This window comes from Sinocyclocheilus rhinocerous, unplaced genomic scaffold (genome assembly GCF_001515625.1).
Source record: "Sinocyclocheilus rhinocerous isolate Xijiao unplaced genomic scaffold, SAMN03320098_v1.1 scaffold180, whole genome shotgun sequence".
Taxonomy (NCBI): Eukaryota; Metazoa; Chordata; class Actinopteri; order Cypriniformes; family Cyprinidae; genus Sinocyclocheilus; species Sinocyclocheilus rhinocerous.
In genome coordinates this window covers 9,208-23,289 of record NW_015657493.1, presented here as the reverse complement: position 1 = coordinate 23,289, position 14,082 = coordinate 9,208, and the positions used below count along the sequence as shown (strand labels likewise).

The following is a 14,082-nucleotide window of genomic DNA, read 5'->3' as shown; positions in this document are numbered from 1 at the left end:
ACACACACACAGACACACACACACACACTCACTCACACACACACACTTATTTACATTTCTTGCATTTGTCCATAACATACCTGTACACACTAATACCATCTATTGTCTATTTTGTATATTGTGTTTTTTAAAAATATTTTTGTTATTTCCTTTTATTCTTTTTATTATCTGTGTCTGGTCACTGTCACTCTGTTTCTGTCATCAAAACAAATTCGTCGTATGTGTGAACACACCTGGCTATAAAGCTCTGATTCTGATTCTGAAGGATTATAAAGGCTACTGATCGAAAAAAGAAAAAAAATGCAGCTTCAGTAATAAATGGAGCAATGCAGATTGAGAATAAATATATTTATCATTCTTATTCTGTACGTTCTTGCTTCACTCTTAATGTGAGCAGGCCTCGAACCGTTACAGCACTGCATTCTGTAATACTCTGCATTCACTTCACATTACTAAGGCACAATGGTTTCAGTAATATTTCCGTGTTGTTAACAGCAGAACTTCTAAGCACCTTTAACGTTTCGTATCGCTTTAAACACACTAAACACTGAAGCGCTGTAAACCACAAACCTGTCCTCCGCTGACGCACAGCTGCCTGCGTCACTCTCCGTGTGACGTCATGACGCAAAAATAAAAGTCTCTTATTAAAAGTCTTCTTTTCGCTGAAATCTCTGATTTCATCCCTTAGGCTTATGCAAAATAATACAAAAATCATATTTTTCCCGATGCTTAATAAAAGTTAATTTAAATGTGTGATTTAATTTTCAATACTGTGTTTTAAATGTAATCGTGAATAAAATAAAAGTCTTTATTGACACGTCTGCAATCACAATATGTATTACATTTATTTCCAAAATCTTAATACTGAAGATTTTTTTTTTTAATGAGTTTACATTTAAGAAAATATTTTATTTCGATCATATAAATAAACAGATTCTTCTTGCTCTTGGACCTCACCTCATTTCTGTGGAGGAAGAATCTTTCTATATCGCCACAATATAGATAATTGATTTAAAAATGTTCTCTTTCCATGCATGTGGCCTGTGTTTGTAACTACGAGACACCGGTTTTTTTTTATTTTTTTTTTAATGACTTCAATATCATTTAATCCGACTGTCATACTCCACCAAATGGTCTCTTTAATCATCTTGTGCTTGCAATTGGAGGCTTGACATTTCTGTTAACACGTGATTATAATATTTCTAAAATCCCCCTCAAATTATCCATATTTAATCAGCAAGCTCTTCTCGCTTGGAAAATGTGTTACTGTCACAATCTCTCTCCTCACACCTCTTTCATTTGCAATAATGCTTTGTTTTTAACAAACTGGTTCGGTCTCTTTAATCATCTTGTGCTTGCAATTGGAGGCTTGACATTTCTGTTAACACGTGATTATAATATTTCTAAAATATTTTTTAATCATTAATCATCTTTATAAAAATTTTGACAATTTTGGGAATCTTTTAACTTACGAACAAATTCATGTCAATGTACAGTTTTGCCGTACAGTTTAGGGAATTTAATTCAGTTATTAAAGCTATTCCTGTAACTCTTCTTGTCAACAACTTGTCAAAAGTCATATTTGTTATACTTCTTTATTTGTGACAAAAAGTCACAAAAGTTGAGCTAACTGAGAAAAAATGCAATAACAAACATATTTGTAATATTTTCCAAAAACAAAAGAAAATATCTTCTAGAGGGAATTTTTGTGGAACTCTATAATTGAGAATATTGACTGGAGAAGAGCTTGGCTGATTCCTTTTACATATTCTATTAATAATAAAAGAAAAGAAATGCATTTCACAATTCTACTTACCATTTACTCTTCTAAATCTTTAACATCGAGATTCACTGATATTGATGATATATGCTGTTTTTGTAATAATGAGAAAGAGATACTGACTCACAAATCTTTTGACTGTAAAGTCGTAAACACGTTTTGGATTGATTTGACAGATGTTATATTTAATTTAATAAATATTAATTGTTGCTTTACTTTAAAGGATGTTATCTTGTATTATGAAAACAAAAGCAAGGATCTAGAATTTATTGTTAACCTTTTTATTTTATTAGCAAAATTTCACATACATAAAGAAACATTTCTTAATTCATCTCCTATGTTAAATTTGTTTTGTTCTGACTTGGACTTTTATATTTCTTCAATAAGACTGTTAAAAAACAAAAAGTCTGTGAAATGTTTAAAATACTATGATACACTCTTCAATCCCCCTGGTACTTTGTAATATCCTTGTTCATTATTCATTAAAATTGAATGTGAGCTATGCCTTTTTATTTATTTATTATATATTTTCTCTCTTATTTGTTTATATGTGACCACAAAACCAGTCATAAGGGTCAATTTTGTGAAATTGAGATTTATGCATCATCTGAAAGCTGAATAAATAGCTTTCCATTGATGTATGGTTTGTTAGGATAGGACAATATTTGGCTGAGATACAACTATTTGAAAATCTGGAATCTGAGGGTGCAAAAACATCTAAATATTGAGAAAATCATCTTTAAAGTTGTCCAAATTAAGTTCTTAGCAATGCATATTACTAATCAAAAATTAAGTTTTGATATATTTACGGTAGGAAATTTACAAAATATCTTCATGGAACATGATCTTTACTTAATATCCTAATGATTTTTGGCATAAAAGAAAAATGTATAATTTTGACCCATACAATGTATTGTTGGCTATTGCTACAAATAAAAATAGTTTGTGCTGTTGTGCATGACATTCAAAGGCATAATTCAACCAACACTCTTTAAAATAAAAGTGTTTTAAAGGTTCTTCACAGCGATTTCTTCACAGAACCATTTTTGGTTCCACAAAGAAGCATTCAGTCAGAGAACCATCTCTTTCTTACCTTTTTATAATCTGAAGAACCTTCTTTCGCCACAAAGAAGCTTTTGTGAAACAGAAAGTTTCTTCAGATGTTAAAAGTTCTTTATGGAACCATTTAGACAAAAGGGTTATTCCATGGCATCCTTTATTTTAAAGAGTGAAATATGAAAATCGTCAGCCTTTCTTCACCCTTATGTCGTATAAGAAGATATCTGAAGAATATTTCAGCTGCTGTCTGTACAATCCAGCTTTTTTTTCTTTGAATATGCGAGACCAAAGAGTAACAAAGTGCAGTTAACAGTAAAATTATTTGTGCTACAAATCAGTGTTTATGATTATGATAATGCATTAAATTAGTACGATAGCAAATACCAGTTTGCAATATCGAGAAGCATAATTGACAGTTTTTGTACAGGTGAAATAACTGGAAGCACTGAAAATGTGTACAATTTAACAATTTACTCGCACTGAAATACATGTACAGTAGATTACTGCAAATCTGTGACATGAGCGAAAAAGTTTTGAGAATAATGTATTGAAAGGTTCAGATCCCCAATAAGAGCCAGATGCTGAAAGTAACCAGTTGCTCAAAACGCCCGACCAAGTTCCAAAACATAATGAAACATGCTTTATTTTTCCACTTTGCAATTGTTATTAAAATATCAGAACAGTTGTATACTATTGGAGCAGTTTAGATATATATTTTGAGTTGCTGATTGGTGAAACATTCATGCATTCAAGGGTTAAACAGATCTGATAATCTGAAGATGACACTAAGAAAACTCCTTCATGAATCGCGGAAGGAACGTCTTCAGTCTTTGCAGAGCATCTTCCATTATGTTCTCTTGAGTTGCCACAAAAAGCCTGAGAAACAATAAGAACCGGTTTTCACAGGGAATCAATGGGAGATGCGATGTTTGGTTTATTTGAAAGACTAACTGACTGTAATTGACAAATTCACATTTAGAGTGTTTTGTGTGAGGCTACCATTCACATACATGCAGTAACTCACAACAGTGGCAGTGCACAAACCTGATGTGATGGCTGTCCTTTCTCTGTCCGTATTCACAGCCCGGCCTCACATGCAGACCGGTTTCCTCCAGCAAACGCAAACAGTACAGCATGTCTGGTTCCATCTGTCTTTTCTATGAAGAGAAAACAACTTTATAAGAAAACATGGACAAAAGAGAAAACATCAGAACTAGAGTCCGATCAATGCATTTGTTCACTGCTGAGGTATTCAGAATTTATGGCTGGACTGAAGACAGTGCAACTGATCACAGATCATGTGTATCGAGACAGTTATGCCTTCACAGCTCAGGAAAATTACGTGGGATGTTCCTTGCTTCCGATAAAGGCATTTGTTAAATTAATAAATGTAAATAGATTGCAATGCTGACTGGATGATGGCACACATTTTGTGTAAATATACTACTTTTTATTGGCCTTCAATGGAGAAGCACTGTTTTATTTTTTGTATAATAGTGTAATACCATTATTTACCAGTAGAGGCAAACATTTACCATTCTTCATGGCCACATCACTAGACAAAATGATTTGGCCCTCCAATCAATAAGTCCGCCTCTGGTTACTCTGTAAAATATCAGTTCCAGACACAGTCCTAGAATGCGTTTATGAACTGTATTTCTATGTTTGCTTCTCTCAGTGTCATCGAAATGAATGTACAGTTTCCAATAATGTTAAATGGTATTGGTCACAATTCTAGACAAACACAATCTGACTAAACTAATAACATGCAAACAGTTGTACTTTTCCAAAATTTTAATCAAATACATTCAGCAATCATTCACTGGCAAAAGTAATTGAACCCTTGAGGTTAGTATTCAGTTGCTCAATCCTGTTCCTGAAAATCTGCCTTCCATCAAAGTTTAGCTCCAACCCCAATCAAATACACCTGATTTTCATGAACACTTGATAATTACAAAGAGGAATGAGCAGATCCTGTAGTAGATCCTCTTTTAGCAGCAACAACCTCCACCAAATGTTTCCTGTAGCTTCTTATAAGAACTGCACAACATTGAGCATGCATCTCAGATTTTGTTGAGCCCCTGATAAGCTTGAGGTCATGCATATCTGCTCTGGCATTACAACAGTACTTTTAATTCAGTCACTTACAAATTGGTGAAATACACAGATTCTCACCTTGGCCCATTTAATTGCCTTCAGAGAGAAGTGTAGACAGGGGAAGACAAAAAACCCGGCCTTCAGTGGCTGGCAGCTGATCCCCGGCAGCTCAGCAAAGACCTCCTGAATCCGACCAGTGTTTTTACATATCGTATTTTTAATGGCCTGGACCTCCTGATAGAAAAGATTCATTCAGTCAAATTCTAAATCAAGAAAATGTGATAGACTGATAATTAGTTTGACTACTATTGTTTACTGATGTTGGCCCTTTTAAACTTTTATCAGTTCTGTTATATCAGGTCAACCAATGCATGTGACTATTTGGTGAGTCTTTAAAACAGGGAATGCCACAGCTACCTTCTTACAGAGTTCAGTTCCAACCCTGCATCATCACATCTGTCTGTAATTTTCTAGTGAACACCTTGGTGAAGCGTGTTTGATTGTATATTCTAGAACTTTGGGTACATTTCACACAGGAAGAAAGTGAAAAACAATCTGCTTTCTCAATAAAAACTATTGGTTTTAGTTGATATATTTATCAGTGAGCTTAATCATAAGCTTAATCATTGAACAATAATTTGATATTACAAAGAAAAAGATAGTTTCCCTGGTGAGTTTGTCAGCTATGTTACAGACAAACAGTATTGGCTGACAGGTAACATAGTTGACAATGTCACTATTTTGACTCATAATTTCAACCGTTCTAGAGACTGTGAGAAAAAAGATAATGCTGTAATGTATAAGAAAATTAAAGTTTTTTTTAAACTTTGGATGCACGTGAACCTATTGTAGGAGCTTTTTAAATAGCATAATGGGGCACTTTAAGTGCTAATATGGAGCACACCAACCTCAGAGAAGGTGGGGAATGAAGGATCACCAGGTTTTGGAGGATCTGCCATGAGGTCAAGTGCAATTTGTCCAACAACAGGTGGGCAGGACCTAGCTGAAAAAAGTCTACTAGCGTATTCCTTCACCGCAGGGTCGAGATTCACCAGCTCCATGTAGCCTCCACGAAGCCCACACCTGGACGCAAAGAGAGCTCAAGAAGAGGACTAACACAGATTTGCTATAATTTACTTAATTTGGTGATTTAATAAAAGTGCAACCGTCAAACCCACTGGCCCACTCCCATTATTAGTTCAGTTTGAATTCAGAGTCATTTTATACTATTCATAGGGCTGCCACTGACTCCCTTTGAAAAAGAATAAGAACACCAACAGATGCAATAGGGGCCCCTCATAACATTCAGGAGCACAACGACTCACTCTCCCATGAAGCCCTTAGAGACAGAATTGAAGGAGGCCAGTTCCACAGTGCTGCAAATAGTAGAGCCCATTTCTGATAACACCTTCTTATAGGAATAAAACTCAGTATCATCTCCATAAACACAGCTCTGATACACCTGAAGAGAAACAAATGACCGAACATGTCAAAGGAAGGTTCTAGAGCAGAGGTTTCCAATCCTGCTCCTTCAGGGCCACTTTATTCTGAGTTTAGCTTCAACACACCTGTCTGGAATTTTCTAGTGGTCCTGGACTCCTTGATTAGCTGGTTCAGATGTGATTAATTATTATTATTATTATCAGTATATTATGCCAGTATAATTACCAGTATTATTATCAGTATATTATGGATTTTTTTAACTCATGCTGCTCAAAAACACTCCAAATTTATGAACCCTACATTTTTTTAACAAAACAATTTCAAGACAACATAAATATTCCCTAGAATGTATTCAAACAAAATATGAATAAGATGATCAACAGCCTGAATCTGCAATACTCCATCAATAGGTGGCAGCAGGTAGACTTCTCCTCTTTCAAACTCTCTTTTCCTTTCAAATGTAGACTATGTTGCTCTACACCCCAATGGGTGTTGTGTGTGTGTGTGTGTGTGTGTGTGCATATTCAAATTTAACAACAAAATTCAGTTTTAAAAGTACGCGTGAGATGCAGGAAAGAGGCTAAAAAAAGCCTCAGAACAGTGAACTGTAAAGCCACAGTTTAAAGTGAAAATTGAGTGATGTGATGGACGAATATGGTAACCATACTCAGAATTTGTGCTTTGTATTTAACCCATCCAAGTGCACACACAAACACTCGGAGCAGTGGGAAGTCATTGCTGTGGTGCCCAGGGAGCAATTGGGGGTTTAGAACCTTGTTCAAGGGCACCTCAGTCATGGGTACTGAAGGTAGAAGAGAGCACTGGTCATTCACTCCCCTCGCGAAACCGTGACCTTTGGGTTACAAGTCCAGCTCTCTAACCACTAGGCCACAACCGCCCCATTTTTTTCCAATTAAAAAATTGAAAAAAAAAATAAAAAAATAAATAAATTCGGAGTATTTTGGTAATCTTAATCAATTTGCTAAGTTTTTCCCATACTAAAAACAATAGATTTTTTAGAAAAAACGTATGTACCGCTTCCGGGTCAAAACTGACCTGAATGCAATGGGAGGGTTAAAGCTAGAGCTAAACTCTGCTGGAAGGTGACCCTCCAGGAGCAGGAATGGACACCCCTGATCTGAAGATTTAGAAAGATTTGTATTTTTATTTACAGATAGCTCTTACGTTACCTGAGATAAACTCACCTCATCAGCCAGTATAAAGAGCCTTTCTTCTGCAGCGAAGCGGATCACTTCTTCTATGGATTTCCTACTCTGTATGTGACCTAATATTCGAAGTAACATTTATTCCATTCCATTCATAAATTCAAGGAGCTACTTTCCTTGTTTTCAATATTGGACACTAAATGCATTTAATTTTTATAAGTGCATTTCAAAACAGTGGGCAAAGTTAGGTACACCAAAGAAGAGAGGCATTACAGTAAGCAATATGTGAAGGTATGTACAAGAACGCCAGTACTAGTAGATGCAAGACATACAGATGACTGATATTCTCTAGATGGAATTATATACAGACCAAGTCATATTATTAATGTGTGCTTCAAAGGATAGGCTACTATAAGGATGACACCCAAACTCTTGTCCTGAGAAGATGGAGAAACTATAGAGTTATCAATAGTCAATAAAAACTGTCAGATTTTGTCAAATTGAATTTATTACTAACCTCGGTTTTATCACCATTTAATTTAAGAAAATTACAAAAATGGAATGGAATGGAATCAGGCTTAGAGGACAGAGCTGGGTGTCATCCACACACTGCAAAACTGCACACACTGGTTATATTATTAGGAAATTTGGGATTCATTTTCATCACTGCATAGTAATGAAAATGAATCCCAAATTTCCTAATAATATAACCAAGTGGTAGAAGGTAAATAATAAATAAAAGAGGGCACAATACAGAGCCCTGAGGAACACCAGTAGTAACAAATGAAGTACATGGCCTAAATTTTTATAATTGAACAAACTGATCTAAGCCAGGTAAGAGGGGTACCACAGATTCTAATAGAAGCTAATCTCTCTATGAGGATTTTGAATGAGCACAGTTAAGAGTCCAGAATCAGCCAACATAAATAGATCATTAGTAACTTTAACCATTGCAGTTTCTGTACTATGAAATGGACAAAAACCAGGCTGACATTGTTTAAATATATTATTATTCAAAAGGTGAGCATGGACCTGAGCTTCAACAGTATTCTACAGTATTTTTAAAAAAAATGGTAAGTTAGAAATTGGTCAAAAATGAGAAAAGTTAGTAGGGTCAGCACTAGTTTTCTTTATCCTTGCAATTATTACAGCACTCTTAAGAGATGAAGGAATAATAACAATGGTAAGAGAAGAATGTACAGTATAATGTATGTTTTTAGACAGGATAATGAAGGTAAACAGGCTTTAACCAAGTTAGACTGCACAGATTTCTTGCAATTATGAGGATAATTTCTTACTGTACCTGTTGGATTCCCTGGGTTGCAGATATAAAGTGCGACTGGATTGCAGGTCTTTCTGCCTGTATGAAGTGCCTTGCGAAGCTCCTCCACCTGCAGCGTCCAGCCCTGCTCCTCACACAAATGGTACGGTATGATGGCAGCTCCCTGTTCTTCCAGAGCAATAATAAATGAAGCGTATGTGGGTACAGGTATGAGCACACCAGTCTGACACGAGTCCTTGCTATGAATCAGCAGCTTCAGCATAATCTACAGAGAAAATATTAAGTCAGTCTGGAATAAAGTGCCACATACCATGTCCAATTATACATTTTTAAAGGAAAGTATTCATATGACGATAAATGATTTTTGTTGACTGAACCATGAGAGCCGTCTGTGACCCAGACTTGATGAAGATGTTGTCAGGTGAGGAAGGAACTCCTCCATCTCTCCTGGTAATAAACTGAGACACGCAGTGTTTAATTTTGGTGATTCCACTTGAATCTGTATATGAGCCTGAAGAGATTTGAAGTTCAAGGTGCTTAAATGTATGAAAACAGCAAGGTATGCCAGTATATTTACTGCAGGGACAAAAGCTCACCTACGCTTCCACCATCGCATTCTCTAAGGAGACTTTCGGCCCTCTGTTTAACATCTAATGGCAGACTGTCATCCTCCAAAAGGGCTGGATAAAAGCAGGCAGCAAGGACCTGCAAATAAAAATAATTAGAGATTGACCAATTGTTACGATCGCCAACTGGAGTGCCCATGAGCTCTGCTAGAGGGAACTACATTCCTTAATATTTACTGCTCACCCTGGACTCCATTTCCCAGGTTCCCTCTGCCTAGGAACTCGTTATCTGCTATTACCTGTTTCATATTATGAGGACTATAAAGATTGCACACTGACACATCGCAGAGTATTGTTAGCCTGTAACATTTTCCTGTTTTCCGCCTTGTCTTGCCTTGCCTTTGTGTGTTTGATCTTGGACTGTTTATCTGTTTTATGATCATTTGCTGCCTGCCCTGACCTTTACCTGTTTTTGGATTACCCTTTTGGATTACCTTGTTTGTTACTGTTTGCTGGTACTGGACCCTGCCTGTCTGTCTATTAAAGCCTGCATTTGGATCCACACCTCCGATGTCACGTCCCCTTATTACAGAATACTCAGCCACACCCGGATCCAGCAGCTTTATTTAACGACCCAGACCAATCATGGACCCAGTACTCAAGTAATCGGTCCCTCAAGGACCACATCCAAGATTTTCTTGACATTGCTCATCACTCTGATTTCCCAGACTGTGCACTCAGACACTTCTTTTGCCATGGTCTAAATCAGTGATGGGCAAACTTGGCCCTTCCAGGCCACTTTCCTGCAGAGATTTGATCCAACCCTGATATGACTCACCTGCCTGTAGCCTTCTAGTAGTCTTGAAGACAATGATTAGCTGGTTCAGGTGTGTTTGATTAGGGTTGGAGCTAACCTCTGAAGGAAAGTGGCCTGGAAGGGCCAAGTTTGCCCACCCCTGGTCTAAATGAACCTTTAAGATCTGTGCTCAAACAAAGTGGTCCTCAAGGGTCGCTAATGAATTTTTGAAATTTGCACTTTTGCTGATTGGTTCACTGGCATCCAGTGTGGAGGATCCACCGCTGGTGTCAGTGTGAGCGGTTGGCTATCCCGTGACCTCAGCACTCTTAAGCACTGCAGTTTCAGCGCTCTCAAGTGACGCACTTTCAGCGCACTCTAGCCCGCCGCCCGCTACGCACTCTAGTTCACCGGTTACAGCGCTGTCTCTCGCGGAAATAGATGCAGCGCTCTCTGTCCTGCCTGTGATGGCTACGACCATCCTATGTATTTGGGCGCACACACCGGCAATGTTCCCGAGTTTAACCCAGAGAGGGCTTCTGTTCCAGAATTTAGCCCAGAGAGGGCTTCTGTTCCCGAGTTTAGCCCAGAGAGGGCTTCTGATCCCGAGTTTAACCCAGAGATGATTCCAGCCCCTGACCACAGTCCACAGACTAATGTCTGTTTCCACCCTGATCTCAGTCTTCTGTCTGCTTCAGCCTCTGTACAAAGCTCAGTGTTCAGTGTCCCTGACATTAATTTAGGGATGGCTCTGACTCCTGACAGTAGTCTAGTTATGACTTTAGCTCTTGAGCACAGTACAAAGATGGCTCCAGTCCCTGAGCCCGCTCCAGTGCATGAGTCTGATCCAGGACCCACTCTAGTCCATAAATCTGCTCCAGAGCCCGCTCCAGTCTATGAGTCTGGTCCAGAACCCGCTCTAGTCCATGAGTCCGCTCCAGAGCACGCTCCAGTCTATGAGTCTGGTCCAGAACCAACTTTAGCTGAGGAATCCGCTCCAGAGCACGCTCCAGTCTATGAGTCTGATCCAGAGTCCGCTCCAGTCCATGAGTCCACTCCAGCTTCTCCCAAGGTGGGAGCTTCCACTGCAGAACCTCCAGAGATGGCGGTACCAGCTGCAGAACCTCCTGAGTTGGCGGCATCCGCTCCAGCTCCTACCGAGGTGGCAGCTTCCTCTGCAGATCCTTCAGAGGTGGCGGTGGTGTCCGCTTCAGCTCCTCTTAGGGCATGGGCACCCATTTACGAACTCTCTGTTTGTCCTGTCACGGCCAAGGAGGCCATTCTTGAACTCTCGGTTTGCCCTGTCCTGGCCAAAGAGGCCGTTCCTGAACTCTCTGTTTGTCCTGTCACGGCCAAGGAGGCCATTCTTGAACTCTCGGTTTGCCCTGTCCTGGCAAAGGAGGCCATTCTTGAACTCTCTGTTTGCCCTGTCATGGCCTAGAAGGCCGTTCCTGAACTCTCTGTTTGTCCTGTCACGGCCAAGGAGGCCATTCTTGAACTCTCTGTTTGCCCTGTCATGGCCTAGAAGGCCGATCATGAACTCTCTGTTTGTTCTGCAATTACCAAGGAGGTTGTTTCTGGACTCTCTGACTGTCCTGTCACGACCAAGGAGGTCGTCTTTGAACTCTCTGCCTGTCCTGTCACGGTCAAAAGGGCTGCCCCTGAACTCTCTGCTCACCATGTTACGGCCAAAGATGCTGTTTCTGAACTGTCTGTTTGTCCTGTTACGGCCACTGAGGCCATTGTTAACCTCTCTGTGCTCTTTGTTCCAGTCCTGCCTGATTCACCTTGGTGGTCTCCTGCCTAGTCAGCTCCCTGGAGGTGGACATCTGTCCAGCCTGAGCCATCTTGGTGGTCTCCTGCACCATCAGGTCCATCATGTACCATCAGAGTACATTGAAAGCCTTGAAAATAACTGTAATAAAATCAATATCTTCTGTATTTTTTCTCAGACAGATGTAGTTGAAACCTTAACATTTTATTTGTGGATTTAACATTAATAGATGGTCTAAAATGTTAAAATTCTAATTTTTTTAGAGCTCCTTATATTTAAGTTTTCATATTCCATTTGAAAAAAATATATTACATATTACACAGTAAATCTTTATATATTAAATTATTTAATTTACAAGTGTCATGTTTTTGAATTTTATTAATGTAAGCTATAGCTTCTGACCTTTAAATCAAAACAGACTAGTTATTTTTGTGATCTTATCACTATCACAGCCTGAGCACATGTGAGCTCTCCGTCTTATCGGCAAGGCATATCGGCATATTTAAAAAAAAAAATGTTTTCAAAAAATGTTTACATTTTAAGCCTTTATTGGCCGATTCTGATAACATTCTGATAATATCATGCATCCCTATGCAATATACATAAAAACTTGTAGTTGTTGATGTCAATGGCACTGACTAAAGATCGACCGATAATCGGTTTTACCAATATTTTCCCCAATATTTAATAATTTCCCCATAATCGGATATCAAATTTGTAACCAATTGTAATGGGTAGCACGTTTTGCCATGCCATCGAGCATATCTTCTGATCACAGCTCTCAATTTTTGTCTGAGTTGTGGGCAGAGGTGCTCGAATCCTTGAAGTACCACTTCAGACAAATGGCCTTTGTGAATGTTTTCATAGCTCTCTCAAAACTATACTTAGGGCCAGTCTGACAGACGACAGAAAAGTGGAGCGGCTACCTTGGGTCCTGCTGGACCTGTGAACAGCTCCTGAGGAGGATCTTCAAACTTCCTCAGCAGAGTTGGTGTATGATCAGAGAGATTTCATTCCAGAGAGCACAAGGTCATGGGCTCTATCCTCTGACCAGCCTGCCCCTTAGACAGAATAAATGCTTTCAAACCAGTTCCTAACTCTCAGCATGACCTCATGACCGCTTGGATCCCCAAGGACTTCTTACAGCTGAGTTTATGTTCATTCATCATGATGCTCAGCAAAATTCATTGCGTCCCCTGTATGATGGACTGTTTCGTGTTCTGGACGCTGGAGTCAAAACATTTCCAGTGTATATTTGGGGCTGTACTGAATGGGTTACTGTTGATCGACTTAAACCAGCTCATGGGGAGCTGTATCAATCTCAAGCTACCAACAAGTAGGCGAACTTCAGGGAGTAGACTTTGACTGCCAAGGAGGTTCAACAGGGTGCAGGCTCATGATACTGCAGGTCACGTGACCCATCAGTGGCAGCCCCTGCCAGCCGGCTGAAGACTGAGAAAACAGATTTATCAGTGTGATCATGAAGAAACTGTAAATCTGGACAGTTTTCAGTCCTGCAGTACAATTGTAGTAATTAGGATGCAGAATTACTTCAGTTTCCTGCTTCTCTGTAACTTGTGTTCTTTGAGTGTTTGTCTGAGACTGACATCTAGTAGACATTTCATCATCAGGGTTTCCCAATCCTATTCCAGGAGAGTCGCTTTCCCACAAGGTTTAGTTTGATCTCTAATTTATTGCACCTGAATCAACTAGTCAAGGTCTTTGCATTTACTTTAACAACAGTCAAGCATGTCGAAACTCAGCAGGAGCAGAAATGAGGAACCTGTTTTACAGACTCGCAGACAAACCTGTTTTACACACGTCACTCAAACACAGAACCAGGAAACAGGACTCACATGAGTTCACAGAACAAGAAACTGAAGTGTAGCTGAGCTGTTGTGTGTTTGTGTCTCTGTATTCATGCAGTAAAATGGCAGAAGCCCGTATTTCAGTGGATTCAGCTGTCTGTCCGGTGTGTCTGGATCTCCTGAAGGATCCAGTGACCATCCAGTGTGGACACAGTTACTGTAAGAGCTGTATTACAGACTGCTGGGATCAGGAGGATGAGAAGAGAGTCTACAGCTGCCCTCAGTGCAGACAGACCTTCAGTCCAAGACCT

General features: G+C 39.1%; 1 protein-coding gene and 1 long non-coding RNA gene across 2 annotated transcripts in view; both read right to left on the bottom strand.

Annotated features, from left to right (window-relative positions):
• Window positions 1–3,624: 3,624 nt before the first annotated feature.
• LOC107721111 (alanine aminotransferase 2) lies at window positions 3,625–9,089 on the bottom strand. The gene is made up of 7 exons (XM_016528977.1): window positions 8,849–9,089; window positions 7,585–7,664; window positions 6,262–6,398; window positions 5,845–6,019; window positions 5,015–5,170; window positions 3,884–3,996; window positions 3,625–3,715 (listed from the first exon to the last, which is right to left on the bottom strand). Exons 1-7 carry the CDS (start codon window positions 9,087–9,089, stop codon window positions 3,625–3,627), a joined length of 993 nt encoding a protein of 330 aa, XP_016384463.1.
• Window positions 9,090–9,234: 145 nt separating this feature from the next.
• LOC107721122 (uncharacterized) overlaps window positions 9,235–14,082 on the bottom strand; it is a 7,731-nt gene continuing 2,883 nt past the window's right edge. Inside the window, exons 2-3 of the long non-coding RNA XR_001637680.1 lie at window positions 9,424–9,532; window positions 9,235–9,338 (exon numbers count right to left, since the gene is read on the bottom strand). This is a non-coding gene — a long non-coding RNA (uncharacterized LOC107721122). The remainder of the gene's footprint in view (window positions 9,339–9,423; window positions 9,533–14,082) is intronic.